This window comes from Macrosteles quadrilineatus, unplaced genomic scaffold, assembly GCF_028750875.1.
Source record: "Macrosteles quadrilineatus isolate MER2022 unplaced genomic scaffold, UCM_ALF_1.0 Scaffold_9__3_contigs__length_116548681, whole genome shotgun sequence".
NCBI classification, from domain to species: Eukaryota; Metazoa; Arthropoda; class Insecta; order Hemiptera; family Cicadellidae; genus Macrosteles; species Macrosteles quadrilineatus.
This window is the reverse complement of record NW_026542602.1, coordinates 70,975,835-71,003,771: the sequence shown is the minus strand read 5'-3', so window position 1 is coordinate 71,003,771 and position 27,937 is coordinate 70,975,835. Positions and strand designations below refer to the sequence as shown.

Sequence of the window (27,937 nt, the reverse complement as noted above, 5' to 3'; positions counted from 1 at the left end):
TACGTTATGCCCGGGTACCAGGACGACGACGGTGGGTGCGGGAGTGGCCTAGGGGCGCGGGACAAGCCCATGGTGACCATCACGGCGTCGGCGGCGGCGAGCGTCGCGGCGGCGGCCAAGGCTGTGATAGCACGACCGGCGTCCCCAGACAATGTACAGATCAACGAGGCTGTCAGCAAAGTACTCCAGGGCTACGACTGGACACTGGTCCCCATAGCTTCCAAGTAAGTAGAAAACATTTTATATCCATCTTCAATAAGAATTATTAATCTTGGTGTGCACGGTTCCATTGGGCACCACTGGGACTGAGATATTTCCTAAGTTGATTAAACAAGAAAACAGAAAGCTTATTTATACGTTGTAAAAATCCAAAGTATAGGTACACTCAGGGCAGCTTTTATACGCGTTTTCAGTGACACAGGTTTTGGGTTTGTTTGGGGCGCAAAGGAGAAAAAATCCCCCATAATTTGGGTAGAGAGGGGTACAATTATCTCTACAGCCAGACGAATCCCGTGCAAATCAAAGGCCTGGGGTATAGATAAATTTCCTTATCTATAAGAGTTTAGAAGTTTACGTTCCTCTTGGACGAAAAGGATTATTTCCCAAAAACTGTTAGAAACGAACTGGATAAAATACTTTCATTTATTTAAGGTGATCAAATTTGTCGTTAAGTAATTAAACGAATTGTTATAGAAACGAAAGGTACTTGGCTGGGTTTTGGCTAGTAGAATGTAGAACACAATTTCAAATAATTAGTTAACCGAGCTACTGTCAATCGTCTTAAACAAACTGTGATTATTTTCAGTATTTTTTGTAAATCCTAGTTTGGACATTAATTAATCATGCGCAAATATACTATTGACAATGAGACAACCACTATGCCAACGTGTCATCGTGAACAGTAATTCGAGTGGTTCAAATTTCAGTTCTTTGTATCAGTGTTAATAATATTTTTTAGTTCTGGTTCTGAGAAAAAGAAGTACTCATGCAAACCGCATTATAACAAATTTATGTACATTTTAAAATGAATCTTTTTATATTGATTTGAATTTCCAGACCAATCCCGTACGAGATGTTGGCTGTCTAATAAAATAACATTTCCTTACTGCCAATCTTTATTAGTTATCAAATTAATTTATTATACAAGTATATTATAGTAACAATAGCATGTTAATTTAATACCTAGCAATAAAATTAAATTCCCGTGAAAAGCTACGGTACCTTTCTGTTCCACTTTATGTAAAGTAGTTTGTACTGTAGTTTGTAGTTTGTAGTTAGGCCCTTAATAAGATATATCGGCTTTATCTATTTATTTATCAACGGCTAATCACAGTACTAATTTTAACGTAGATTAAAGATTATGGAGATGTGATTTCCAATGGACATTTTGTGTTTATTTATTTATAAATAACTTCTTGGTCAGCATCGTAGGTGTTGTTAAATTATCTGAAAGCACAAAATACGTCAAATAACACTTATGATAATATATTTACACTTATAGGCCTACTGTTTACTCACGAGCCGGTAAATACATAAAATATATGTATGATTCACCTATTGGGTTGATGATGATTTCAGTGTCCAATCAACATCGATCACCACTTACAATCTTTTATATGTATTTGCATGTGAGAAAAACAATTTAAGTGTAAATATATTATTATAAGTGTTATTTGACGTATTTTTTGTGCTTTCAAATAATGAATCGTTAAAAGTACTGGGCCGTTAATTCTTCACATACCCAACCACACCGTTTAATACCGTTTACACGTTTAATACCTCCTCCCCCTAAAAAATAGTAATACAATCAAACTATACCGTGTATCTTGTATGAAAGGCAACGAAGTATTTGATTGATTGGCTAATTATAAACTTCGTATTCAGCTTATCTAGTAGTTAATATTATATAGTCCACGCCTAGACCAGTCTTGCACACTAGATGATCTTTTACAAGCAATTGACAAAGCCATATCGGTAGCTAATTTTTGGAAAAGCTAAGTCTGATTTCCGAACACGGAAAGTAAGTAAGTAACTCGTGGTGTCTCCATAATTTCAAAATAGTAATTAATTAGTTTTACTGAACCGATTACAAATCAAACAGTTTATATTAGGCTATAGCAGTTTTGTTTACATGCAAAATCTACTTTTAGAGGATGTTTAGTAAATTTTACCTTAATTACTAAATTTTACCTTAATTCACTATATACACGGTTCTAAAATTTTTTGGAACAAAGTTTCATTTTTTAGTACCGGACAGATACAATTTTTGTCTATGTAATAGCATAGACAAATTTGTCTATGGTAATAGTCTCTTTAGGAGAATGCTGCCGGAAAGTAAATAAAAAAAACACGTCTTATAAAAATACGTGTTATAACACTTAAAACATATATTTACACGAATATGTTGTTATAGCCTACTTACTTTCCGTAAATTTAATGACAAGTACAATGCTGATAAAGAAATTGTCTAGAGAATGCTTCTACACACTAGGCTGTTTTCAATAATAAAAACATTGTAAATATATAAAATTTCAGGCTTTTGGCGATTACTTAATACTTATCCCACAGCCACAGCATATAAAATAAGCAATCAATTTGATTAACACTTTAATAAACCGAGAACGAAACGTCTCATCACAATTTCCACGGTCACACTTTTACGCCAAGCCGTCTTTTGTACAATAATCATCTATCTTGGCTACGTATCATGCGTGTAAAATTCGTGTAAAATCGCAGATTAATTAAATGTTTACACGAAATAAATGGACGTTTTCATCCCGAAGTTAAAATATTTTTGTATTTATTTAACATATTAAATTATAATTTTTATCAATATAATATTTTTTGTGACTTTTGAGTAAAGGCGGAGTTGTTATTTAATCATCACCACGTTATGGGAAATAAGTATACTATTGTAGTTAGTTTGCCTAAGGATGTATTTTTATAAAATTTCCCGAATTTATTCATTTTTATACTATTACTGTATTTCAATAAAAAAGCACATTTTCCTTCAATAATATGATGACCAACCGTTAAATCTCATGTAATTCAAAGTGAAAATAAATCTAACACGTTTAAGGGAATATTTCAATGGAAATCCAGCAAGATAAAAGGCTATTTGCTTCGTCAGCAGATTTGCTGCGGTGGGAGTATTTAACTGTAGATTAAGCATACTACTGCGCCGATACTTTGCCACATCGTCAAGCCCGGAGCCTGAGGACGCTCCCCTATCACCCTCAAACAAACCACGTTATCACTGACAGACCGGTGATAAGACAGGGGTGGTACTATCACCACTTGGCTATCTACGTGTAAACAAATCACGGGAATCCTCCAAATGTAGAGAATAATAGCATAGATAAAACATACTTATACTCCCTTAGTAGATTAGTCATCCTAATGGAACAGCTGAAGCCAATTTTATTGTTAGTTATGTACGTCCAACTATAGAGGTTATGTTTTGTTTACAATTTGTTTCTTGTTATTGCAGTCATTTAAAACATCGTTCAACCTAATAAAACGATATAATCATAAACAATAACTGGTCTCCTAGTTATATAACCAAATAGTAAAGCACAAATCATGAAAATAACCCTAAAATAATAGAAACAAAATGTTGTCTACACTAGCGATCAGTGTGGACGTACATGAACTAGACGCAAAAAACAAGCTTCAAAATTTACAATGGGATGAGGAGTCTACTTGTGTTGCTTAGGGCTTGTGTTGCTTAGTCTATGATAATAGGGAGTTAAGCTCAGTTACTTTGTGTTAGTTAGTTTACAACAGTTATTGAGCAGAGCGAGCTACGTCGACTCTTGCATTTCGTCACACGCAAACTCCTAGGCTAATGAAGCAATCGTTTTCAAATATGGCATTCAAAATTCTCCCAGGAATCCACCCCACGAGGTCTTAAAGTGTACTTATGTACTTATGGAAACAGTACTTGACTCATAAAAGGCAAAGGCAACAGATCAGCTGTTGACTGAATTGCAGTACATTGGTTAACAGCTGATAAAATTATTGTAACTATATTGGAAATCAGAAACATATGGATCATAAACATAAACAAAAAATTGTTACTCGAACCTTATACGAATAACATTCACGTATGGTTTGTACGTTTTTGACAGTTTAATTTAATAATAAAAACATATTTACTTTTGGACAGAGTTTGACTGCACTCAGGGGTGGCTCCCGGACGGCTAAAAATCGGGTAGTGTGAAAGCGCTCATATGGTCCACTGGACTGTTAAGCCGGGTTTACACGATGCCAGTTGGCGAGACAATTGCCAGGAGACAACTGACTGGCTTGGAATTACTGGCTTCGTGTAAACACTTCAGACCAATTGGCCCGCCAACTGTCCCGAAATTCAGTTGTTAGTACGATTTTTACTCGTCCGGGAGTCGGACTCTGCACTGGCACCATCCGGGCGCTACCCGAAGGATAATCGGGCTCGGTTTGTAATCGTGTAAGAAAGGGACCATAAATACCAATGGTCGACTAAACATTTTGGCTCGGCCGATTTTAACTCGACCGAGCGAAATCGGATTGTGTAAAAGGAGCGTTAACGGTAAATAAGGAAAAATACTCTACAAAAGCAATATCAGTATATTCAAGAAAAAATACTGCTATATTTCCTAATTAAAACACACAACAAACAAATTATTGTTATGATGCATAATGTTGTTCAATCATTCATGTTTGTGCTTGTAGCCAGTTTAACCTTAAATTAACCGTTGTGTATTACAACCACATCGTAAAACAATACGATTGTCCTTGGCTTGGCTTATCCGTAGACCTAAACAAAGTGACATTCGACCAGCTGTTTACATATAACAGCTGATCTATAGGGCCGGTCAGCTGATTTAATCACGCATGTTGGACATTATTTACTGATCGTTTGTTTGTTATGTTTCTTGGGTCAACGGACATACGGTGTGAGGCATAAGCGGTGGAATATGTTTTATTTTGGATTTTATTAATCGGAACGTAGTAATCACCTATAAGTATATGCAGGATTCGCATACTTTCTGTTTAGTTGAAGCCACTATGGGTTGAGGATGTTTCGAACAACCATCGATGTACTGTCTAACATACATCGATAGTAAGATTACTGTTACTGTACATCGATGGTTTTAACTCCATCTTCAATCTTTGTTCGGGACATTTCTAATTATGAATATTCTTGTCATACTTCTAGTTACTTAACTAAGGGGTTTTATATAAAAAACCTTTATCCATTGACCGTATAAATAACCCTTGTTGCTACTACGAGGAACAGAACAAAAGATTTTTGTAGATTTTTTAAATCTAAGAAATCAAAATAGTTGACAAACTTTAAAATTATACAACTAAATACTACGATTTACGGTAATGAATTGCTTCTATTTAAGAAAAGATACGAATTTAAGATAACTCGAAGACCAGGCATTGTTTTGAGTCCGAATCTCCTAACTAACAGGTGAACAAATTTTTAATGAATTAAGTTTCTCAACAAGAGCTTGAAGTTTAAAGCTTCTGATGTCTAAAACGAATAATTTTTTGGAATGTATATAAATCAGAGCCAAGAAAACCAAGCAGGTCTGTAACTTACTACATTGATACAAATTAAATCCAACCGTAAGGCGAAATAAATTAATTCAGTCAATTCAAAATGCATTCCCAATCCTTCACATCCCTACGTGTTACACTCAACCGTTCCAGTAACGATTACACAAAAGTAACAGGTTCCTTCAATCACAATACCTGACAGACAGTAGCAAGTACACAATAGGGACCTCCCGCACGAGGTGACTTTACGCTATTCGAGTGGGGGGAGGGGGGGGGGTATTTCGAGATCCACCGCGGCACATCAAAGGGGAAGGGTTGTCTTCGGTCAGGAGTTATGTTCCGACACATGTCTTGCAAATTGGGGGGGGGCGAGGCGCCCACTAAATGAAAACAAATGTTGTCGGCACCTCAAAAAGTGGGGGCCCCTTCCGCCATGTACTAATTTGTTGGGATGTTTCAATTTATCAGGGTTTGTGGATAATTGGAGCTCCTCCCCCGTTCAATGTTCCGGCCAGTTTGGCTCCGATTGGTTTTTGTATGTTTTGGAAAGGGGCGTGTGAATGTGTCAATCAACATTTTGTAGCTTGTAGAGTGAAGTGCGCTTGTGATTTTAAGATGTTTTTTTTCGTCGACTGTTCATGCGCTAGACACACATAAAAAATGCCTTTATGCATTTGTAAGCGTGTTTAGGGTAGACTAATTAGGATATTTATTCACAAAATGCACAACAGAAAAATCCAATTTAGGCTAATAGTTTTAAAACAATATTAAAAAAATATAGTTCAAGTCGTTACCTACTGTAAACTAAATTGAATTGAAATAAATTGAAGGTTAACACAATTTACAACGAACGAATTGAACGAATACTGATAGTACCTAAGTATATATTTTTTTTATAAGGCCACTTTATATATGAAATCACGAAAATTATTAGTTACCTTATGAATGATTACAAATTTCTTTAATATTTAATACAATTTAAAAACGTGAGTAAAAGCTCATCAAAACTTAATTTAGCATTTATTTCAAATATCTCTTTTAGACCTGGAGCCATTTTCAAGAAAACTTGTTTTGAGGTAGGCCTACAAAAGATTTGGCTGGTTTAAAAAACTTAGGCACTTGTAGCCTGCAATCTTATTAGAGCAATTTATTACAAGTTAAAAGCAAACTAAGTAGCTTACTGTATAGTTTGATAGAACATTATACCTAACTGCATTCAAGACCTTCCTATATACCGGTAATCGGTTATGATTTAACGAGCAATAAATCATCCATTTTATGATTTGCCACTAACTTATCAAAAGGTGTTAAATGATAATTAGTATTGTGTCGTCAGTAGTCTAGTTTAGTCAATAGTACCTAGTAGTAATTGTCTTTCAACCGGACTGCAACCAACCATGTTTAATATAATGTACTAATCCACAAACTAAACGAAATTTTTCAGTTTTTTAATCTAGACCTACTTATTTGCAATTCGGTCACGGTCGGATGTACCACTTCCAACAGGAGTCGATTTGGATAAAGATTTCAGCCTACTAAAATGCTATTATAAAAACCATTTTTAACATTAAACAGTTTGTGAAGGGTATGTAGTCTACAGTTCTACAATTGTGTAAGGGACGCACTTCCAAAACTCATCAAATTGAAGTGACATTTTATTCGTTTGATCTCAAATTAAGTTTAATACTCTATCGGTAATTTGAAGTTAACTTTTCCATGAAGATTCCGCTGTACTAGCTAAAATACACGATCTTGCTATTTGGTGTTGTAACTGTTTCTGACCAATTTGAAAACATTTTGTAAACAAAAGTTATACAAGAACTCGATTCTGACAAACAAACATTTTCTGGAGTTGCAACAATTCGTAAATATTATACAAAATATAAATATGGTAATTCGAAGCATCTTAACTCGATTCTAACACACATTTTCTGAGACAAAATGCGCTTCTATTCTGAGTTATGGAACAATTGCCGGTACGTTATTCGTTAAATGAGACTGTAGGACAATTAGAATATTGCATCATCAAATGTTGTTTCTGCAAAAGGTAGGATTAAATACTAAAGCTAAGTAATAGAAAACATGCCTACTAACCAGAATACCGTGTACAGCAGTGAATCATGGGAAGAAAGAAGCATGTCGTCACAGGAATACCATCCTAAAGAATATCACTGAATAAATCACTTGAAACTAACCCTTTAAGGTAAATGTTTAATAAACACACTCACCCACACTATTTGAAATAGATACATACTAACACTCACTACGTTCACATACGAACGCAAGAACAAAATTCGCGTCGACATGAAAATGTAGCGTACCGTTCAACGACACGAACAAAAACAACAATGAACCAATAACAAAAACAAACTAGCACATCATGCGAGTAGAAACATGTCAGTCAGCTGTTATGAGGAAAAAATAATAAAGGTTTTTGGTCAATACATTATACGATTATACTAACCAATATTTGCATACGCTACAACATACTGTATAAAATTAACTGTTGTTGTAAAATTGAGTATTGTTTTTAACGATATACAGGGTGTTTCTTTACTCAACCCAAATTAAAAGGAGTCTACCATAAAACACTGTTTAAGCTCATATTTTTATATTATTGTATTCTTGATTTCATTGCCAATCAGCTGATTTGCATTGTTGCAAACTATCTATAAGATATAGTGTCATTGATTGAGAACTTCTTGTGAATAATTTTCAACTTGGCGCTTTTGCAAGGTCTATTTGAGCATGCAAAAAAAAAACATATTACGCCTTATTTACAATAAATTATCAATAACACTAAACCTCATAGATAACTAGAACGATGAATATTAGCCGAATCAATGACAATGAAGTAAAGGAAACAGGAATACCAACATATGAGCGGGTTTTGTGTTTAAAAAGTGTCTCATGGTAGTTGTAATATTATTTGGGTTGAGTTGGAAAAAACGTGTATAACATAAATGTAGGTAAATGAAATGACTAATCAGCAAAAATATCTTTTCATTGTGCAATTCGGGGAAAAATCTACAAATATTATTTTCACTAATATTCACTATTGTCAACATATAATATTTATATTATGAATATTATTGTGAGTATTGCAGTAATGTACCCTAGTAGATGATCTTTTAGTACTGAGGAGAGTAGGGATTGAAGATGGGTTCACGATGAGAATTCATTGTGGAATTAGTAAGGGATTTTGCCTGGAGTGTGGAATGTATCTTGGCAACATAGTTATTGATGGATTACTAAAATACTAATATTATTCCGCGATGAAAAGCAAGTTATGCTGATACCCTCAAGAACAATTAAGTAGGGGAGTTTGACTATGTAGCTGCACTTTTAAGGGACGTTATTCCCTTTCTACATATTTTTTTATCTAAGGGTGGTCTTGTGAAAGAGTGGTGTTGAGTTCACGTCTTCCCTACGAATTTGTAGATATGGGGACATCTACAACTAAAAGTTTTTATCAATTGAAGATTGGCGTTGACGAATTACGCAGCCACGAAGACATAAAAGAGAAAATGATTATATAAGAGAGATATTGAGAATCTCGATTAAAATATGTAAACAATAAATCAATCCTACCCCAGAGCAAACGGGGTCGGAAAATACCAGTGCTGCCAACCCGGAGGATGTAAATATCCCGTTATCAGAGTTGGCGACAGCGGCGGAGATGAAGATTTGATGATAGCAAGACAGGTGGGCCACAGGTGCGTCATCTGTCTACAGTTGGCACCACTGGGAGCGGTAATTGGCCTCAGGGCTGCCAACCTTGATTACTCACCATCTCCAGTGATGCAGTTCTAATAAGCTTACACGCAACATATACTGTCAGCAGTGGGATTAAAATAACAATTGACTCATTACTCTATGTCGTCGGGAACAGTTCTATAAGAGGATCGAGTTTGGGAATTGAAATAGGTTACCTACATCGTTGATTTTTCGTTGTAAAGGATCAAGGGTTTGACAGCTTAATCAAAATTAATTAGTTTTGTGATAGTTAATTCGTCGCATATGTGTGGTTTAGAAAATTAGTATCACCCAGGGCCGTCCGAAGGGATGGGGGGGGGGGGCAACCGGGACAAGTTGCCCAGGGCGCCATGGCTCAAGGGGCGCAGTGCTGCGGGAAATTGTGTTTGTGATCTTGTAGGTTCGCATGAATTGTAAAGGTTATCTGTGAAGATTATGGCGTTAAAATATACAAATCTGAAAAATGGGGCAAAATGTAAACGCAATTTAGTATGAAGCTATTGCGAATGCGGCTAGTACTGGGGGGAGGGGGCACCGCAACGACATTTTCCCCGGGCGCTGACAACCCTAGGGACGGCCCTGGTATCGCCTGGAACGAGTGATTGAGAGTGAGAGTGGAGTGAGACTTATGAACATTGTGAGAAATCAACCAGTGTTTTCCTGCACAGTGAAATTAACATTACCGATAATTTTTCTCAGAAACATAAAAGATCATCTCTAGCTTAAAGAATGAGCAAATTAATAGTAGCTTTACCTAAAAATACATTGTAGTTTGAACAGATGAATACCTATTTTTAAAATCTCAATACCTAAGTGAGATCCGTCAAAATTGACAGTTAATTATAAGGTATCACTGTAATTCAATAATAATAATGACGTTGACGTTTTAGTACCTATTCGGTTTATAATTCCTCGTAGAATAAAATAATTCCGGTCGTTATTTCAGCCAAAGTTCAAAAATGTTTTGCAGAATCTTAACTCGTATATCTTTCTCGTTTCCTATTAATCCTGATTTACATTGAATCAGTGCATTTACTATTTTAATCACAAACCAAGAAAGCTACATGAATATGTATCTGGACGAGTATATTATAATGTATCTTAACAAGTAAGTAGGCCTACATTCTAATGTACTGTGTCTGAACAAGTATTTCCTGATCCTAATGTATCTTAAAAAGTAAGTACATTCTAATGTGCTGTGTCTGAACAAATATTTCCCGATCCTAATGTATCTTAAAAAGTAAGTACATTCTAATGAGCTGTGTCTCAACAAGTATTTCCTGATCCTAATCTATCTGAAGGAGTATATTCTAAAAGCCTATGTGTTTCCGCAAGTAGGGTGAAAGCAGAAAGCACTAGCCCAGAGCAGCGCCGGGTGCCGCGGAGGTTCGTTTCCCGAGCTCAATACCGTCTTTGTCCTACAGATACAGACGCCGTTGTCCACCTAGTTAACCTACTGGCTACTTGTTATGAATGAACTCAATTTTTCCTGCCTTGTTAAGTCGGCTTTTAACTTGCCTGGATATTCTATGTTTATACAGTATTTATTTATAAGATATTTATTGGTCATTTATTGAATTATTTATTGCATGTTAATATTTATATGATTATTTATTTGCCTAGTATTAGTAAAACTTATTTACCAACCTTGGTTATTTTGCATGTAATTGAATTTTGTAAATGTATTTTTTGATGTACCCCTTGAGGGAAATCAATAAATGATGATGATGATGAAACTTGCCTGGACGATATTTCCTGTCTGGGAACATAAAATGTCGAAGAATTTCATTGAAATATTCCTTTAATAACCAGATTATTTTTCTATTTGGATAGTATTAATTTTAACAAGTACTTAGGTTTTATACTACAGGGAAGGTAATAAAGAATGTTTTAGCGAAATCCAAATGCAGGGTACAAACGTATCATGGGGTAAACATGAGGCTCTTCCATTTTTCACCCCCAAAACAGAAATGTTTCCATTTATTCTTAAACTAAAATGAAATTAGTTTAGATTCTGAAGTGATGTTGCACACCTAACAGTTAAAGAGAAATTGAATAAAACTAATTTAAAATTTCATGTATTCTGCTGCTATTCAATATTTCAATCAACACTTGATTACCTTCCCTGTAGCAGAAAACCTAAACCTACTCATCGAAATAAATATTATTAAATAGGAAAACTAATCTGACTATCTTATATTTGAAAATCTAACCAGGTAAATGGAAATTCGCATTTTCCGCAGGATTGCTGCGGTGGGGTTTTTAGTCCTATTTATTATTATCATACAGAATACAATATTCAAATTACAAGTTGAGAATTCGATCACCCATAGACTTGTTTGTTTTTAACCAACACAACGCAGAATCTACATTAAACAAAAACAGAGCTTTTCCCACCTTTTTAATTACCTTAGCCAACAACCCCCTAGGTGCCGCCGTCCATTCTTGCACCTCCCGGTTCTCTAAACATATTTACCAACTGTCGGACGGTTTTTGAATAAAATCCCTACTAAACAGAGGGTGCGCCACGGCCGCGTTATATTAGCAGTTTGGGCAACTTAACAAATATAATATCCCTGGTTAGCGGGTGGGCGGTAAAAGCGCAGGCGCCATCTCATTATTGTTCCAAACACGCGCTCTTTCGAAATGTGAAAAGTGCAGACGACGTGGCGATGATTCACGCAAACATTCGGTGTTCTGGGAATATTTAACGATCTTTGGTTATCTAGGGAATATATCTAGAAAGTCCTTCGTTTTATAGTCAATACGTTTTGTTAAAATTACTTTTGGGTACAATAACTCAGGATACGTTTGGGTCATAATAAATTTTAGCTAAGAATGTCCAGAGGAAAAATTGCATTTGTTAATAATCTCACTCTATTAATACTATACTCTATACGATCTATGTATATTTGTGTGATTGTAATCAATAATCAATAATCAATCGTTGAGATGGGGACGCCACCTAGGTGCGTATTTTAACCCAAATATGAGTGAAGGATGAGTGTAGAATGGTGTGTGATGACCTGTGTAGCTTTGTTACTGACTAAGATCAGCGGTTTCATTAGTCAGGATCATTTATTTAAAGCCCAATGATCAATTGTAAAATTAATCTCAAAATCTAGCAACAGTATTTTGCTTCAAGTTTGTAAAAACTTGATCTGTTAATGCCACTACCTCAGGAAAACTCGTATTACACTACACAACTCATTTGGAAATTTATAAACGTTTTAACGTTAGGGGTAAAATTTGTATTTTCTGTATTTTGGGTTTAAGCATATTTATAATTATACAAATATTTCAAGTAAATTGATTATATGAGGGGATTTCAATTTCAATAAAATAATTATGCCATAACCAAATGGAAAAGAAGAATCTCAATTCCTTTGGTAATAGTGCAAGATCTATCGTTGCATGTGTAAATAAATAATTTGTAATTGCATTTCAAGGTCGTAAAAGTTGTCACCAAACATACCGACTTTTTAATTATTTCTGTTACATATAATAGTATTTTTGTTTCCAGGACGTCCTCGGACAAACGCAAGAGTCATGTGAAACGTCCGATGAACGCGTTCATGGTGTGGGCGCAAGCTGCACGGCGCAAACTGGCCGACCACTACCCCCACCTGCACAATGCGCAACTGAGCAAGACACTGGGCCGCATGTGGAAGTGAGTATCCTCACGTTGTAGACTCGTTCTGTACGAGAGTAAAGATATGTAAATAGAAATATTAGTGTCATAAAATTAGCTAGTGTAATAGCCTCATTCATTTACAAGGCTGTCGTGTTGGTGTGTGGATTTTACCAGTTGATCGACAACTCACTTCGTCGCCAGGCCATTTGACCGCCTTTTTTAAAGTGACGGTCAAGTGGCCTGGCGACGAAGTGAAATTTTCGATCTACTGGTGCCCCCCGTTGCTGTGTGGCTCGCACCGCTCCTCTCAATGTCTAAAGAATAACTGAGACTGACATAAAAAATACTATGCTTCCGTTATTTTCTGTAAAAACCATTAAACACATTATGGTTAAGATTTTATTCATCACATACAAGATAATTAACGAAGTATTTTAATGCCCAACCAGATCAACTAATAACAATCACGGCATAGCATAACAAGTAATTAGTCTCCGCTCATTTCCCCAGGATTTGGAGAACTTAAAAAAGTATATTTAAAAATAGCAAACGACTCCACCCAACTACAACGAGCGGCAACGAGCCGCAGAAGCTAATGGTTGGATCAGCTGATCTAATAAATCAGCTGATACCATCTTTTGGCTCAGCTGGAAAAATGGGCCGTGGAGCAATTATTGTCTTCTAAAAAATACATCGAGCGTCAGGCCATTGTGGAGTGCTCGGAACTGGGTAATGATCAGTCTTCAATGCTGAATATTATTAGGCCTAGCAAGTAGTGAATAAGGAATTTTAATTGTAAAGTAGTTATGATTTAGTTTATGTCTTTCAGTTATTAATCCGTCTGACAAAATTGCCATATTCTCTATTACAATGGAAATTAAACCGAAATGACGTAAAACTCGTGATTTTCTATATTCTAAATAGTTTTACTTAGGATCACCATTTTCAAGATTGTCTTTGACTAGAAAGTATTTTAGTTGTAATATTTCATTGTATCGTATGTATCAGGAACGTGTATCTCAACAGTCAATACCCGTGGAAAATGTTAATTCTAACAAGAATTTGATATCATAGGTTAGGGCCTTTTTAATCTATGCTAATAAGCACATACTTAAGATCCATTCTAATCTATTCTACTAATCTGTTTTTTAATCTCAAGGGGTAGAACAGACGCTAACGATTATTGTTCTAATCAACTAAACGAAATTTTAAACTAAATTACTACCTATCTACTAACATAGGTGCAGCTTGCGCAGGACAACAATTAGGTGTAATTGTACTCGCCTGAGCAACTATCAAGAGAACTGTGGTTAAAATATACTAAAATATTTAGATACACTTATGTCTCATGTTTTATATTCACACCGAGTTTGCGTCCTAGCCTGGTCGGCCTCTCTATCGCGACTCTTGGCGCCATCTTTGAATCAAATTGCTAATAAAATGGCGGCAATCCAAAGATCAACACTTGACCCATGATCTCACCATCTCTGGCTGGCTAATGATATTGAATAACGATAAGAAACCCACGCCGAAATGTGAAAAACAAAATTTATGCAGATTGAATGGCATTGGGAAGATTAATGTAGCCAATAGAATGAAAGAGATGGATACACGCTAAAAGGCTGTTAATTAAAATGTAATCATTTTGAATAAAAGTTGAGTTTTGAATAATATGAAAACTTAAGGTAAGATTTTATCACCATGGATTTTTACATGGACGTGATTGGAAATTAAGGAAGAGTACTGTTCCACGTTGCGTGGCGTTTATAACGAAAAATACTCGTAAAACTTGATCATACATTTTATACCTGTAATTATATGAAAACCAGCCTAAAATATTACACCTTCAAGCATATCTTTTTACTTACGTACTTAATTGAGGTCAAACACCAATTAAATAATTATTGAAACATTTTTTGGAATTCAATTATTGATTTTATAAAGTACTACAGTAATAAAATAGGATAGTTTCACGCGAATAACTTAACTGATATACAGTGATGTAAAACTTTAACTTTAACTTTAACTTTAACTTTAAAACTTTAACTTAACACCTTTAACAAGAGAGAGGTATGCCTATATTAACATAAAACGTAAATATATTTAAATGCTTGTCAATATGGAAATTTTACAGAAGTAGTATGTATTTACTTAAAGAGAACCCCACGATAGACACGATTTAAAACCAGAGGAATGTATTTTATAGCAATTTATTTCACGAAATAATTATAACCACCTTTGGTTACGTTGTATGGGCTGGGTACAACAAACATAAAAGACTTAAGTTTGTTCGTTCTCATTTATCTGTAGTTTAACAAAAATAATTTTCACTACTCCCCCAAACCACAGAAAAAACTACTTCCAAACTTACTCATCCTGTTAACATTTCGAGTTTTTATGAAAATTTGCAAATCAAACCAAAGGCGAGACAGCGCAGCGCGTCTTCAAAGGGTTTCCCAGGAAATGGCGACTTCCGCTGATAAGAGCGTCGGCAGCGGTGAAACCAAACGTGGCAAAAGGTAAATGTGCCAATGTGCCTCCACGTTCTCATTATCAATGTGAAGTTAAAGTGTATAAAAATGTTTACGAAGACTTGAGTAAACTCTAAAAATTGCTGAAGCTGCGAAAGACACCCTTAGAGTAAAATGATTCACTCATATGCCAAAATATATCTGAACAGAACTGCATTGCTATATGTAACAATTAACCATAAATTTTAGGCTAGCAGTGAACTGATATTTATTATAACAAAGTTATTTTTAAATATGATTAAAAGATTTAAAAGACAGATTAAGAACATCTAATCAACACACGATGGTAACGCGTATTGAGTTGATAGGAACTTAAGTTACGATATTAGTTAGGTTATAATATTATCAAGCTATAAAATATTTATTTTTATAATGTAGTATCTTAAAATTTAAAGGTTCTACCTGAAACTGACAATCCTAGGTAACATATGTGACGTCACACCCCCTCCCCCTCTCACCAGTCTGTCCCTCTGTTTGTTTAGAGAAGCCCTAATTTTCAGTTTTGCCCTAAGAGATGTGGGAACCCTTCAAGATATTTAGCACCGTGGTGGGTGTGTGGGTGTCTAATTAACAGCTGGTATTAGAAACACATCAGCTGATATTTACTTTCCATCAGCTGTTAAGTGTTGCTGGTCAAAGATACTCGTGTTTAATCTAGTTCACTTTGAGTTTCCTATTTAATACAGTGTATTGATGATCCTCTCTACCGAAGTATGTATGTAGTTGAAATAAAAAGTATAATTTGTAATAAATGCTGTATACAACGAGCTAACGTGTTACAAATTAACATACCTCAAATACATTTTGGATTTTGATGAAAACCCGAAATTGCAGTTTAAATAAGAAACAATCAGCTTATCCTCAAGATATGGCCAACCCACCTTAGCCTTCTGCTTAATCTCCTTATGCAATACATATAAACTCTATATATTACCCTCGCAGAAATCTGCTAGAACTTAGTACATTTATAATTATGATTTAATTACAGCAAACTAGCCTTTAGAACTGTTCGGAACAATTTACAGTAACTATGCTTTGCTTGACAGGGGATAGAAGTGTTAAATATACTATGTAACAGACATAAGGTATTTATCACATGTCAATTCACTGGTACTACGAAATTCCGTAAAAATGTCAAAATAGTTTTGTGAAAAATACAAAATGGCGGCTGTTACGGATAATTTTTGAGTTTTGGAAATTTGTATGTATCTTAGTTTTGCTTTGGTGAGCCCTGAGGGAGAGTTTGGGGACATCATGTTTTTTTATTCAATTTACACTATACAGTACTAACTAAGCTTGTATGCTATATTAGGTACTGCTATAAATATGCCTTTTGACAATTCATGTTGATTCAACCATTTTATCACTATATCCACTATATAGTTATTTACAAAAAAAAGCTATTAGTTACAAGTGCTTCTAATCGTTGTTTTACTCAAACTCTCCAACAGTTTGCGTCACTATCACTCGTCTCCAAAGACCGCCGAAATGCCTCATCAAGCTCAGATTTTGGTGGCCTTTGTCCCTAATAAAAACAGCATGGACGATTGTCTAATCGGCTGTCAACGGCGTTTATGATAAAAGTCTTTGAAACCGAAGTAAAATATGGGACATTTGCTGGACAGTGGGGTCTACTAGTGAAACTTGACAATTGGAAATTGCCCAAATATTTATTCTCTGACTGATCAAGCTGTATTTTCCTGCAATGTGTGGGTTTGGCAGGAGGTAGGTACACCATTCCAATTTAATATTTCCAAATGCCCACTCGATTGCGTCATTTGATAACATTGCGCAAGTGGATCCCTCGTGTTTGGTTGCACAGTGTGAAGCAAGAGTCGCGTGCCGTCAAGGAAGTGATAAGGTGACAAACTGATAAACTGATAAGCACCTGGGCCGCAGCTGCCGACGCTCTTATCAGCGGAAGTCGCCATTTCCTGGGAAACCCTTTGAAGACGCGCTGTCTCGCTTGGTTTGATTCGCAAATTTCAATAAAAAGCGACAGAAAATGTTAAAAGGCTGAGTAAGTTTTGGGGAAGGCCTAATGAAAAGGTTGGTTAAAGTACATACAAATGATAACTGGCAAATGTATGTTTTTTTTGTTGTTGTACCATTCCCAAGTATATAATCACATCCTAAGAATGTTAATCGTTTGATGGAATAAAATGCTGTGCAATAAATCCCTCTAGTTTCTATTTTGTTTACCATGGGGTTGTGGGTAACTGAGTGATTATAGTGTTCGCCTGGTAATTGAAAGGTCGCCGGTTCGATCCTGAGAAATGTCAGTACCTTTTTGATGGTTCGAAACTGGGCCCAGCTGTTCCTGATCATTGGGCTTTAAATAAATGATCCTGACTTAGCTGATGAATGAAACAGCTGATCTTAGTCATTAACAAAGCTCACACCAAGATCATCTCACACCATTCTACACTTCACTCATATTTGGGTTAAAATACGCACCTAGGTGGCGTCCCCATCTCAATGATTGATAATTGATAATTGAAAAGTTCTCGTTAAGTAAATACATACTGTAGGCTACCTCATTCCCTTGCCTCTGAAGCTACATCTGTAAAATTGCATTGCAATATACAGTATTAACGTATTTTTACAGTTAATATAAGTAGACAGCTTAATTGTTCCATCATTTTATATTGATGATTAAAATTAAAAAAATGATGTGCTATGAAATCAGAAGGGAGTGCCTTCAAGTTAAATCATAGATAAAACATACTCCCCTGTGTTGGTTAGTCTACTGTATAGGTTTACCTTAGTAAACCTAGTAATTTTATAAATGACAAAAGAAATACGTTCAAATACGGAGAGAAATTACCTAAAAAAATCAGACAATTTGTGATTTCCATCGTAATTACTTCATTATTATAAGTAATACAAATATTCTAATAATCATATATGTTTTAAACTGTTTTTTTGATCATGTCGACATGAAGACACACATATTTTGTGTTCTCTAGAATATATTTCACAACATTTTTGTGTGCATGTATTTTAGGGGATCTGTTACACCACATTACACTATTATCACGATAACTACTATTGGTTTTAGATAGCACATTAATTAGTCCTTACAATCCCTCCAAAAACGTCCCAAAATCTAACAGCCACATTTGATGGCCGTTGTCCCCAATAAACACAGCAATTTACGATTGTCTAATCATACGATGACAGCCTTATCAACAGTTGTGATAACAGTGTCTAAACTGAGGTAAATTATGGGGCAGCGGCAAACGTAAGGTTAGGGTTATCATATTGTTTCCAAATCACTGTTAATCACCTCATTTGTCCCCCAATAAATTTAGATATTTATTGTCTAAGCCGGTCGTCTATAGAGAGCTTCTTCAGTTTAAACGTTCAAGTCACTTTAAATCAATCATTTAAATGATTGGTAACTTTTGTTAATATAGTTCACAACCTCCTTTACTTAGCCTATAAGGTATTAATGTGACCCCATATGCAACTATTGTCACATTAGTTTGAACTTAAATTAGTTTAATACCATTTTCACAAGAAAATTCTTTCGAATTGTTTGTTTTGATATTGATTTAATCGTATACGAGCTGCTATACCCGTGCTTTGCAGCGGGAAGAAAATGTGACCTAGACATTCAAAAAAGTGACCTATACATACAGTATGTGGCGATGATTTGTGTTTTAAAAATACAGCAAGTATATGATTTAATTTGATAGTTAAAATGATTTAAAGTTAAACGTACTTACTTTCAAATCCCTACTTTTGATGTGAATAGATCCAAAATAATATGACAACCTTAGTGTAGCAATAGCATTAATTGCTTCATATGGATGCTTCAAGAATGAAATGTTTTACCACAATTTTTCAATTTTTGTCAACCCTCTTTACATGTAGCTTACTATATAAATTACAAATTGAAACGTTGAGCAATACTATACAAAACTTGTACAACCTTTCTTTAAAACCAAATATAAACCTTTTACTAATAATGCACATTATTTCCTCAATCTACATAAAGCATCACAAACATCTTTTTCGTGTAAATAAACAAACACTAGTTTATTGCACTGACCAGCTGTTTAATTAAATACATTAAATCATTTAAACTTTAGAAGCAAGTCAGACGTAGCCCTTTGGAAATCGGTCTGTGAGTGCATTACAAATTTGTTCATACCTATAATTTTCGACAAATCTATACAGCTTCATTTTGATGTGCCATATGCATATATTTGTATTTGATGAATGGCCTTAACAGTTTAAAAATTTGATTCTACCACTTTAATTATCTAATAGATAGATTTATATCATCTTATCGTATCGTCTTTCCTTTCATACTATACGAGCACTCTCTTCTGTGCTCTCAAACATACATCTCTCTCCTGCCATAGAAGCATCGGAATAATCCTGTTCTACTTTATATTGTCCTTCATTTCTTCTTTTCGGACATCTGAGACGAGGTGAACCTTCTATTGGAGAACACACTTTTAAAATCCATCCTAAACTAAGAATGACACCTATTGACGTCCGTATTATATTGTAATCAAGTATTATATTGTCTGTGTCCGTACATTCAAACTTCACCAACAAAAAAGTCTTCAGATAATAGGTTGAGAAAGTCACTTGCACCAATTTAAGTTGTTTGAGGACCTTCTACTGTGTAAAATAACTTTCTCCACAACCCTACTATAGTCCTCACCACCCTAAATTGAGGCAGCCAAAGGCCGCATTAGATATACGCCGTGCGGCCTTAGGCTGCCTCAACTTAGGGTGGCGAGGACTATATGACTGACTGTTGCTTTCGTAGGCAACTCAGTGACCACGACAAGAAGCCGTTCCAGGACAAGGCAGTTCTTGCAGCAATTAAAGTCTATTGAGGAACATCTACTGTGTAAAATAACGTTCTCCACAACCATACTGACTGTTGTTGTTTTCGCAGGCAACTCAGCGACCACGACAAGAAACCGTTCCAGGACGATGCAGTTCTTGCACCAATTAAAGTCTATTGAGGAACATCTACTGTGTAAAATAACTATCTCCACAACCATACTATGACTTTTGTTGTTTTCGCAGACAACTCAGCGACCACGACAAGAAACCGTTCCAGGACGATGCAGTTCTTGCACCAATTAAAGTCTATTGAGGACCTTCTACTGTGTAAAATAACTTTCTCCACAACCATTGACTTTTGTTGTTTTCGCAGACAACTCAGCGACCACGACAAGAAGCCGTTCCAGGACGAGGCAGTTCTTGCACCAATTAAAGTCTATTGAGGAACATCTACTGTGTAAAATAACGTTCTCCACAACCATACTGACTTTTGTTGTTTTCGCAGGCAACTCAGCGACCACGACAAGAAACCGTTCCAGGACGAGGCAGTTCTTGCAGCAATTAAAGTCGATTGAGGAACATCTACTGTGTAAAATAACTTTCTCCACAACCATACTGTGACTTTTGTTTGTTTTCGCAGGCAACTCAGCGACCACGACAGGAAGCCGTTCCAGGACGAGGCAGTTCTTGCACCAATTAAAGTCTATTGAGGAACATCTACTGTGTAAAATAATTTTCTCCACAACCATACTATGACTTTTGTTGTTTTGGCAGACAACTCAGCGACCACGACAAGATGCCGTTCCAGGACAAGGCAGTTCTTGCAGCAATGAAAGTCTATTGAGGAACATCTACTGTGTAAAATAACGTTCTCCACAACCATACTATGACTGTTGTTGTTTTCGTAGGCAACTCAGCGATCACGACAAGAAGCCGTTCCAGGACAAGGCAGTTCTTGCAGCAATGAAAGTCTATTGAGGAACATCTACTGTGTAAAATAACGTTCTCCACAACCATACTATGACTGTTGTTGTTTTGGCAGACAACTCAGCAACCACGACAAGATGCCGTTCCAGGACAAGGCAGTTCTTGCAGCAATGAAAGTCTATTGAGGAACATCTACTGTGTAAAATAACGTTCTCCACAACCATACTGTGACTGTTGTTGTTTTCGCAGGCAACTCAGCAACCACGACAAGATGCCGTTCCAGGACAAGGCAGTTCTTGCAGCAATTAAAGTCTATTGAGGAACATCTACTGTGTAAAATAATTTTCTCCACAACCATACTATGACTGTTGTTGTTTTGGCAGACAACTCAGCAACCACGACAAGATGCCGTTCCAGGACAAGGCAGTTCTTGCAGCAATTAAAGTCTATTGAGGAACATCTACTGTGTAAAATAACGTTCTCCACAACCATACTATGACTGTTGTTGTTTTGGCAGACAACTCAGCAACCACGACAAGATGCCGTTCCAGGACAAGGCAGTTCTTGCAGCAATTAAAGTCTATTGAGGAACATCTACTGTGTAAAATAACTTTCTCCACAACCATACTGTGACTGTTGTTGTTTTCGCAGGCAACTCAGCAACCACGACAAGATGCCGTTCCAGGACAAGGCAGTTCTTGCAGCAATTAAAGTCTATTGAGGAACATCTACTGTGTAAAATAACTTTCTCCACAACCATACTGTGACTGTTGTTGTTTTGGCAGGCAACTCAGCAACCACGACAGGAAGCCGTTCCAGGACGAGGCAGTTCTTGCACCAATTAAAGTCTATTGAGGAACATCTACTGTGTAAAATAATTTTCTCCACAACCATACTATGACTGTTGTTGTTTTCGCAGGCAACTCAGCAACCACGACAAGATGCCGTTCCAGGACAAGGCAGTTCTTGCAGCAATGAAAGTCTATTGAGGAACATCTACTGTGTAAAATAACGTTCTCCACAACCATACTATGACTGTTGTTGTTTTCGCAGGCAACTCAGCAACCACGACAAGATGCCGTTCCAGGACAAGGCAGTTCTTGCAGCAATTAAAGTCTATTGAGGAACATCTACTGTGTAAAATAACTTTCTCCACAACCATACTGTGACTGTTGTTGTTTTGGCAGACAACTCAGCGACCACGACAAGAAGCCGTTCCAGGACGAGGCAGTTCTTGCACCAATTAAAGTCTATTGAGGAACATCTACTGTGTAAAATAATTTTCTCCACAACCATACTATGACTTTTGTTGTTTTGGCAGACAACTCAGCGACCACGACAGGAAGCCGTTCCAGGACGATGCAGTTCTTGCACCAATTAAAGTATATTAAGGAACATCTACTGTGTAAAATAACGCTCTCCACAACTATACTGTGACTTTTGTTGTTTTCGTAGGCAACTCAGCGACCACCACAAGAAGCCGTTCCAGGACGAGGCAGTTCTTGCACCAATTAAAGTATACTGTGTAAAATAACGTTCTCCACAACTATACTGTGACTTTTGTTGTTTTCGCAGACAACTCAGCGACCACGACAAGAAACCGTTCCAGGACGATGCAGTTCTTGCACCAATTAAAGTCTATTGAGGAACATCTACTGTGTAAAATAACTATCTCCACAACCATACAGATTTTCGTTTTTTTCGCAGGCAACTCAGTGACCACGACAAGAAGCCGTTCCAGGACGATGCAGTTCTTGCACCAAAGTCTATTGAGGAACATCTACTGTGTAAAATAACTATCTCCACAACCATACTATGACTGTTGTTGTTTTCGCAGGCAACTCAGCGACCACGACAAGAAGCCGTTCCAGGACCAGGACGAGGCAGTTCTTGCAGCAATTAAAGTATATTGAGGAACATCTACTGTGTAAAATAACTTTCTCCACAACCATACTGTGACTTTTGTTGTTTTCACAGGCAACTCAGTGACCACGACAAGAAGCCGTTCCAGGACGATGCAGTTCTTGCAGCAATTAAAGTCGATTGAGGAACTTCCACTGTGTAAAATAACTTTCTCCACAACCATACTGACTGTTGTTGTTTTCGCAGGCAACTCAGCGACCACGACAAGAAGCCGTTCCAGGACGAGGCAGTTCTTGCAGCAATTAAAGTCGATTGAGGAACTTCCACTGTGTAAAACAACTTTCTCCACAACCATACTATGACTGTTGTTGTTTTCGCAGGCAACTCAGCGACCACGACAAGAAGCCGTTCCAGGACGAGGCAGTTCCTGCAGCAATTAAAGTCTATTGAGGAACATCTACTGTGTAAAATAACGTTCTCCACTGACTGTTGTTGTTTTCGCAGGCAACTCAGCGACCACGACAAGAAGCCGTTCCAGGACGAGGCAGTTCTTGCAGCAATTAAAGTCTATTGAGGACCTTCTACTGGGTAAAACAACTTTCTCCACAACCATACTATGACTGTTGTTGTTTTCGTAGGCAGCTCAGCGACCACGACAAGAAACCGTTCCAGGACGATGCAGTTCTTGCACCAATTAAAGTCTATTGAGGAACATCTACTGTGTAAAATAACGTTCTCCACAACCATACTATGACTTTTGTTGTTTTCGCAGGCAACTCAGCGACCACGACAAGAAGCCGTTCCAGGACAAGGCAGTTCTTGCATAAATTAAAGTCTATTGAGGAACATCTACTGTGTAAAATAACTTTCTCCACAACCATACTGACTTTTGTTGTTTTCGCAGGCAACTCAGCGACCACGACAAGAAGCCGTTCCAGGAAGAGGCAGTTCTTGCAGCAATTAAAGTCTATTGAGGACCTTCCACTGTGTAAAATAACGTTCTCCACAACCATTGACTTTTGTTGTTTTCGCAGGCAACTCAGCGACCACGACAAGAAGCCGTTCCAGGACGAGGCGGAACGACTGCGGCTGATCCACAAAAAGCAGTACCCGGACTACAAGTACCAGCCGCGGAGGAGGAAGGTGGGCAAGCCGCTGGGCCCGGGCCCCAGCAAACCCTCGGACCTACATTGTCACCAGCAGCTGATACCTCGGCCCCTCATGTACATGCGACATGGTGACGACTGCACCAGGTACATAGTAGTGTATACAGAACAAAGGGTTGAAATTGTTCTACGTAATTCGAGAGCTTTCAAAACACCACGAATATTAGAATAGAAACGGTATGGATCGTAAACATAAACAAAATGACGTCACTATCCCAAATGTTAGCCGTATTGGTTGGTTTGGAGGGTTTCTGATAGTTTTGTTGAAGTACTTTCGGACCAGTGACGTAATTTGTTTATGCTCATAAACATAGTCCATACCGTATCTAATATTCGACAGAGAATATACAAAATTTGAGACAAAAATTACTCTCTTCTGCTAGAACAGAAGAGACTGTTAGGCAAACAATTCGTATTTTTAGTTCCTTTTGTAAACTTAATTGTTTTGATCACAGGATGAAGAAGTGTAATTCAATGGACTAATTATTTTGTTGGTAGAGTTTACAGTAAAGTAAATTCCCCCAATGTGGGGTTGATACCAAACGTATGTTAAGTGGTTAAGTGTAGAGAGTTCATTGATCATCCCAACCACATAAATTAACTAAGGGTTTTAGATATTAGAGCTTCAAGTCATCGTTTTGGGATTAAGTTGGTCATCAAAACGACGACAAGTTTTGGAAAATGAATGAAACCTCCCAATGAGTTGAAAGATTTACTTAGACCCGTTACTTATCGAACTTAATTCAGAAAAAACAAAGTAATTGAAAATACATTCAAAATACTGTATTGAACCCTGACTTCACCAACCTTGTGTGTTTGCAGAACGATGAAGAGTGAAGAATGCAGCCTCAGTGCAGACGAGCGATGCAGCCCCCACAGCCAGGGGCCCCCTACACCCCCTACAACCCCTAACAGAGGACATCTAGGGGTCCGTCAGGGGCCTCACATGTCACTGCCACTCTCCTGCTCCCAGTTACCAGGTGGGTATTGTGAAATGTATATTTTCAGGGTCAACAAATTTGTGAGAATTCTTGTGAAGAAGTAAAAGATGTCCTCAATAGTCAATGCAAAGATGTAATGGACCTACTATAAAGGACAATGAAAGTTTATTAAGGAGGGAATTAATTTTTGGCGAATTTAAGATATCTTAAATTTGAATAATTGGGGAAAAAATTTAATAATTAACACCACAGCAGGAGGAGGATTAGGAAGGTTAATCGCATGTAGTCTATATATTTGGGAGGATATTATCGTATTCACCATAAAAATATCCAAGAAAAGAGGATTTTTTTTTTCTTGTGCAAATGATTTTCCAGAAATAAGTTGTCATCAGCATAAAGTAAAAACTTAGTAAATTGGATTGATATACTACGTCTATTGGTTAGTATTTTATTACGATCCATTTAATCCTTGCGGAGATTTCCACATGGACCTTTCATTTTAGCGTTTCACCCCAGTACAAAACACCTTGAGTACGCTTTCTACCAACTCTAAACCAAGTACACCAACAAATTAAATGATCGACCGAGTTCAAGCTTAAACACTTAGCTGTCACCCTAGGTGGCCTAAGGTTCTCTCTCGCCCACTGACACTCATAGAGGTCGCCGCCGCCTGTGGCGCGACCGCGGGAACAAGAACGGCCCGAGGGTGCTGCCTTGAGGGACTCCAGTAACACAATTAGAAACGTCAGTACTGTTTGAGTGATTAAATTTGGCTCTTGGTAAACGCTAGTGTTTTGTTGGGACTGCTCGGTATAGGGAATGTAAAGTAAGAAAATAGGATTGATTCAGGCTGCTCCGGTTGATTCACAGGACAACGTTTCTAATTTTGAATCAAATGTTTACATTTAACGAGAGTTTTCTTTTAACATGTGGAATGTTGCAGAATAATATCCACACACTGCACATTTCAGTTTTGATCATTAGTTGAGAATCGATTTTCTGCAAATTTGGACCTTTGGGAAAACAGCGTCACAGCCAGACGCTGACGTGTCGGCCACGTAGCACATGTTCGTTGCGCCTGACGCCAGTTCCGGTGCTCTGAGAAGACAGCCGCTTGTAACGAGGCCGAAACGTCAGCGAGTTTCTGTCTGTTAACTCAGTCGTGACCGTACTCAGAAAACCTTTGTAGTGATAAGTGTTAACCGGCTGCTGACTGTGGAAGTCCTTACCTCTTATGTTAAATAATCACTAAGTACAGTGGTAAAATTTACAGTAAAAACTAGACGAATTCATTATGAGTGATGAAGAATGTAAATTTCTTCACAAATATTTTTTTTCGGTTAATGAAAAAGCATGGCCTCTCTTATTACAATACCGTGGTAAGACAAAAATAACAATGCCGCACTTTCGGTCTAACGAAACAGCTGCAGTAATTCATAATAGAGTATGTTGTAATGTATTTACACGTTTTTGTGTTGATATGCCGACCGATTCAACGTTGCCATACACCAACAACGCCTTGCATTAGAGGCTATGAAAAATTACGCAATGTAGAATGGTAGGTGTTAGGTCCCAACGTAACTTTCACATCTTCACCATTGTAACTCACAAACTCACGATCTTCTGCAGGTATGGACCTCAGCGAGCCCAATGGTCCCCTGGACATGGACCTGCCCGCGGTCAACGTGGGGTTGGTTGACGACGCCCCAGTGGACTACCAGGAGCTGGAGCAGTATCTCCAGTACCATCCCCAGGGGACGTCCCATTACCCTGACTACTCAGGGGCGGCCTGTAGTCAGCACTACCACGAGCTACAACCCAGCAAACAGACCTACCAGGCACACCCAGCCCAGGTGAGTAGGGGGTTGGAACAATCAATCAATAAATTTTACAAAGAAAAATATTCTGGGGTGTGTTGAAATTTTCTAATAGTATATCATTGAATTATATCAATAGCTCTATACATCTCGTAAGTACCAGGCAGCCAGTTTTTATTACAAAAAAATAACTATGTTCATTCTAAAACTTTAATGTGAGAAAATGCTGGTTCTTAGTCATGAGAAGAGAAAACGTATTTTAAAGATTGTTACATAAATATAGTAACATTAAGTATGTGAACCTAATGTGTTTATCATTGTCTCCTCCAATACAAGGTCGCAGCATTGGTGTGACAACGGCACCGGCCAGTCTATCACTATTATATAACTATATATAACACAATATGTTTAGGTAGGCCGGTTCTGCAACGTTGCCACTTTGACTCGCCGCGGCTTTGTATTAGAAGAGGCCACGATTCATGCAATGTCGTCAATAACTTGTTAATCAGCTGATTATAACTTTCACTATTTTTTTCAGTGGAACAACCAGTACCTGCCGTCGTACCAGTACCTTCAACAGAGGCCTTCGGACACTTCGTGGCCAAACTACAACTGACTTCTAAGTTTTCCTCATTGCTCATAAACCAAATTAACATAATGTTGTATAGCATTTCTGTAAAAAGTCACACACACCTTGTTCTTTCCCAACATCAAAAGCACTGGTTGTTAATGATTTTAGCGAATTTCCCTATAGGGAAGTAGCTATTACCGTAGGTGGCACGGTAAGACCTAGACCCGGGACCGATTTACTTTTTCATTTTGATGTCCCCAGAGGCCAAAAACACCATTCGTTCAAATTTTTATATATGTATATATATATATATACATATATATATATATATATATATATATACGTCCGTGAACGCGATAACTTGAGTAA

General features: G+C 37.1%; 1 protein-coding gene across 1 annotated transcript; it reads left to right on the top strand.

Moving 5' to 3' along the window:
• On the top strand, nucleotides 1–27,694 carry LOC129004488 (transcription factor Sox-10-like). The gene is made up of 6 exons (XM_054433092.1): nucleotides 1–224; nucleotides 12,830–12,976; nucleotides 24,108–24,326; nucleotides 25,062–25,219; nucleotides 26,810–27,033; nucleotides 27,536–27,694. The coding sequence occupies exons 1-6, from the start codon at nucleotides 7–9 to the stop codon at nucleotides 27,611–27,613; spliced, it is 1,044 nt and encodes a 347-aa protein (XP_054289067.1). The 5' UTR covers nucleotides 1–6; the 3' UTR covers nucleotides 27,614–27,694.
• Nucleotides 27,695–27,937: the final 243 nt, after the last annotated feature.

What these genes read in the sequence shown, in the direction of transcription:
- LOC129004488 (XM_054433092.1), top strand. Translation starts at nt 7, where the DNA reads ATGCCCGGGTACCAGGACGACGACGGTGGGTGCGGGAGTGGCCTAGGG. An exon ending in CTGGTCCCCATAGCTTCCAA is followed by an intron (nt 225 to 12,829) that starts GTAAGTAGAAAA and finishes TTTTGTTTCCAG; the next exon opens with GACGTCCTCGGACAAACGCA. An exon ending in ACACTGGGCCGCATGTGGAA is followed by an intron (nt 12,977 to 24,107) that starts GTGAGTATCCTC and finishes TTGTTTTCGCAG; the next exon opens with GCAACTCAGCGACCACGACA.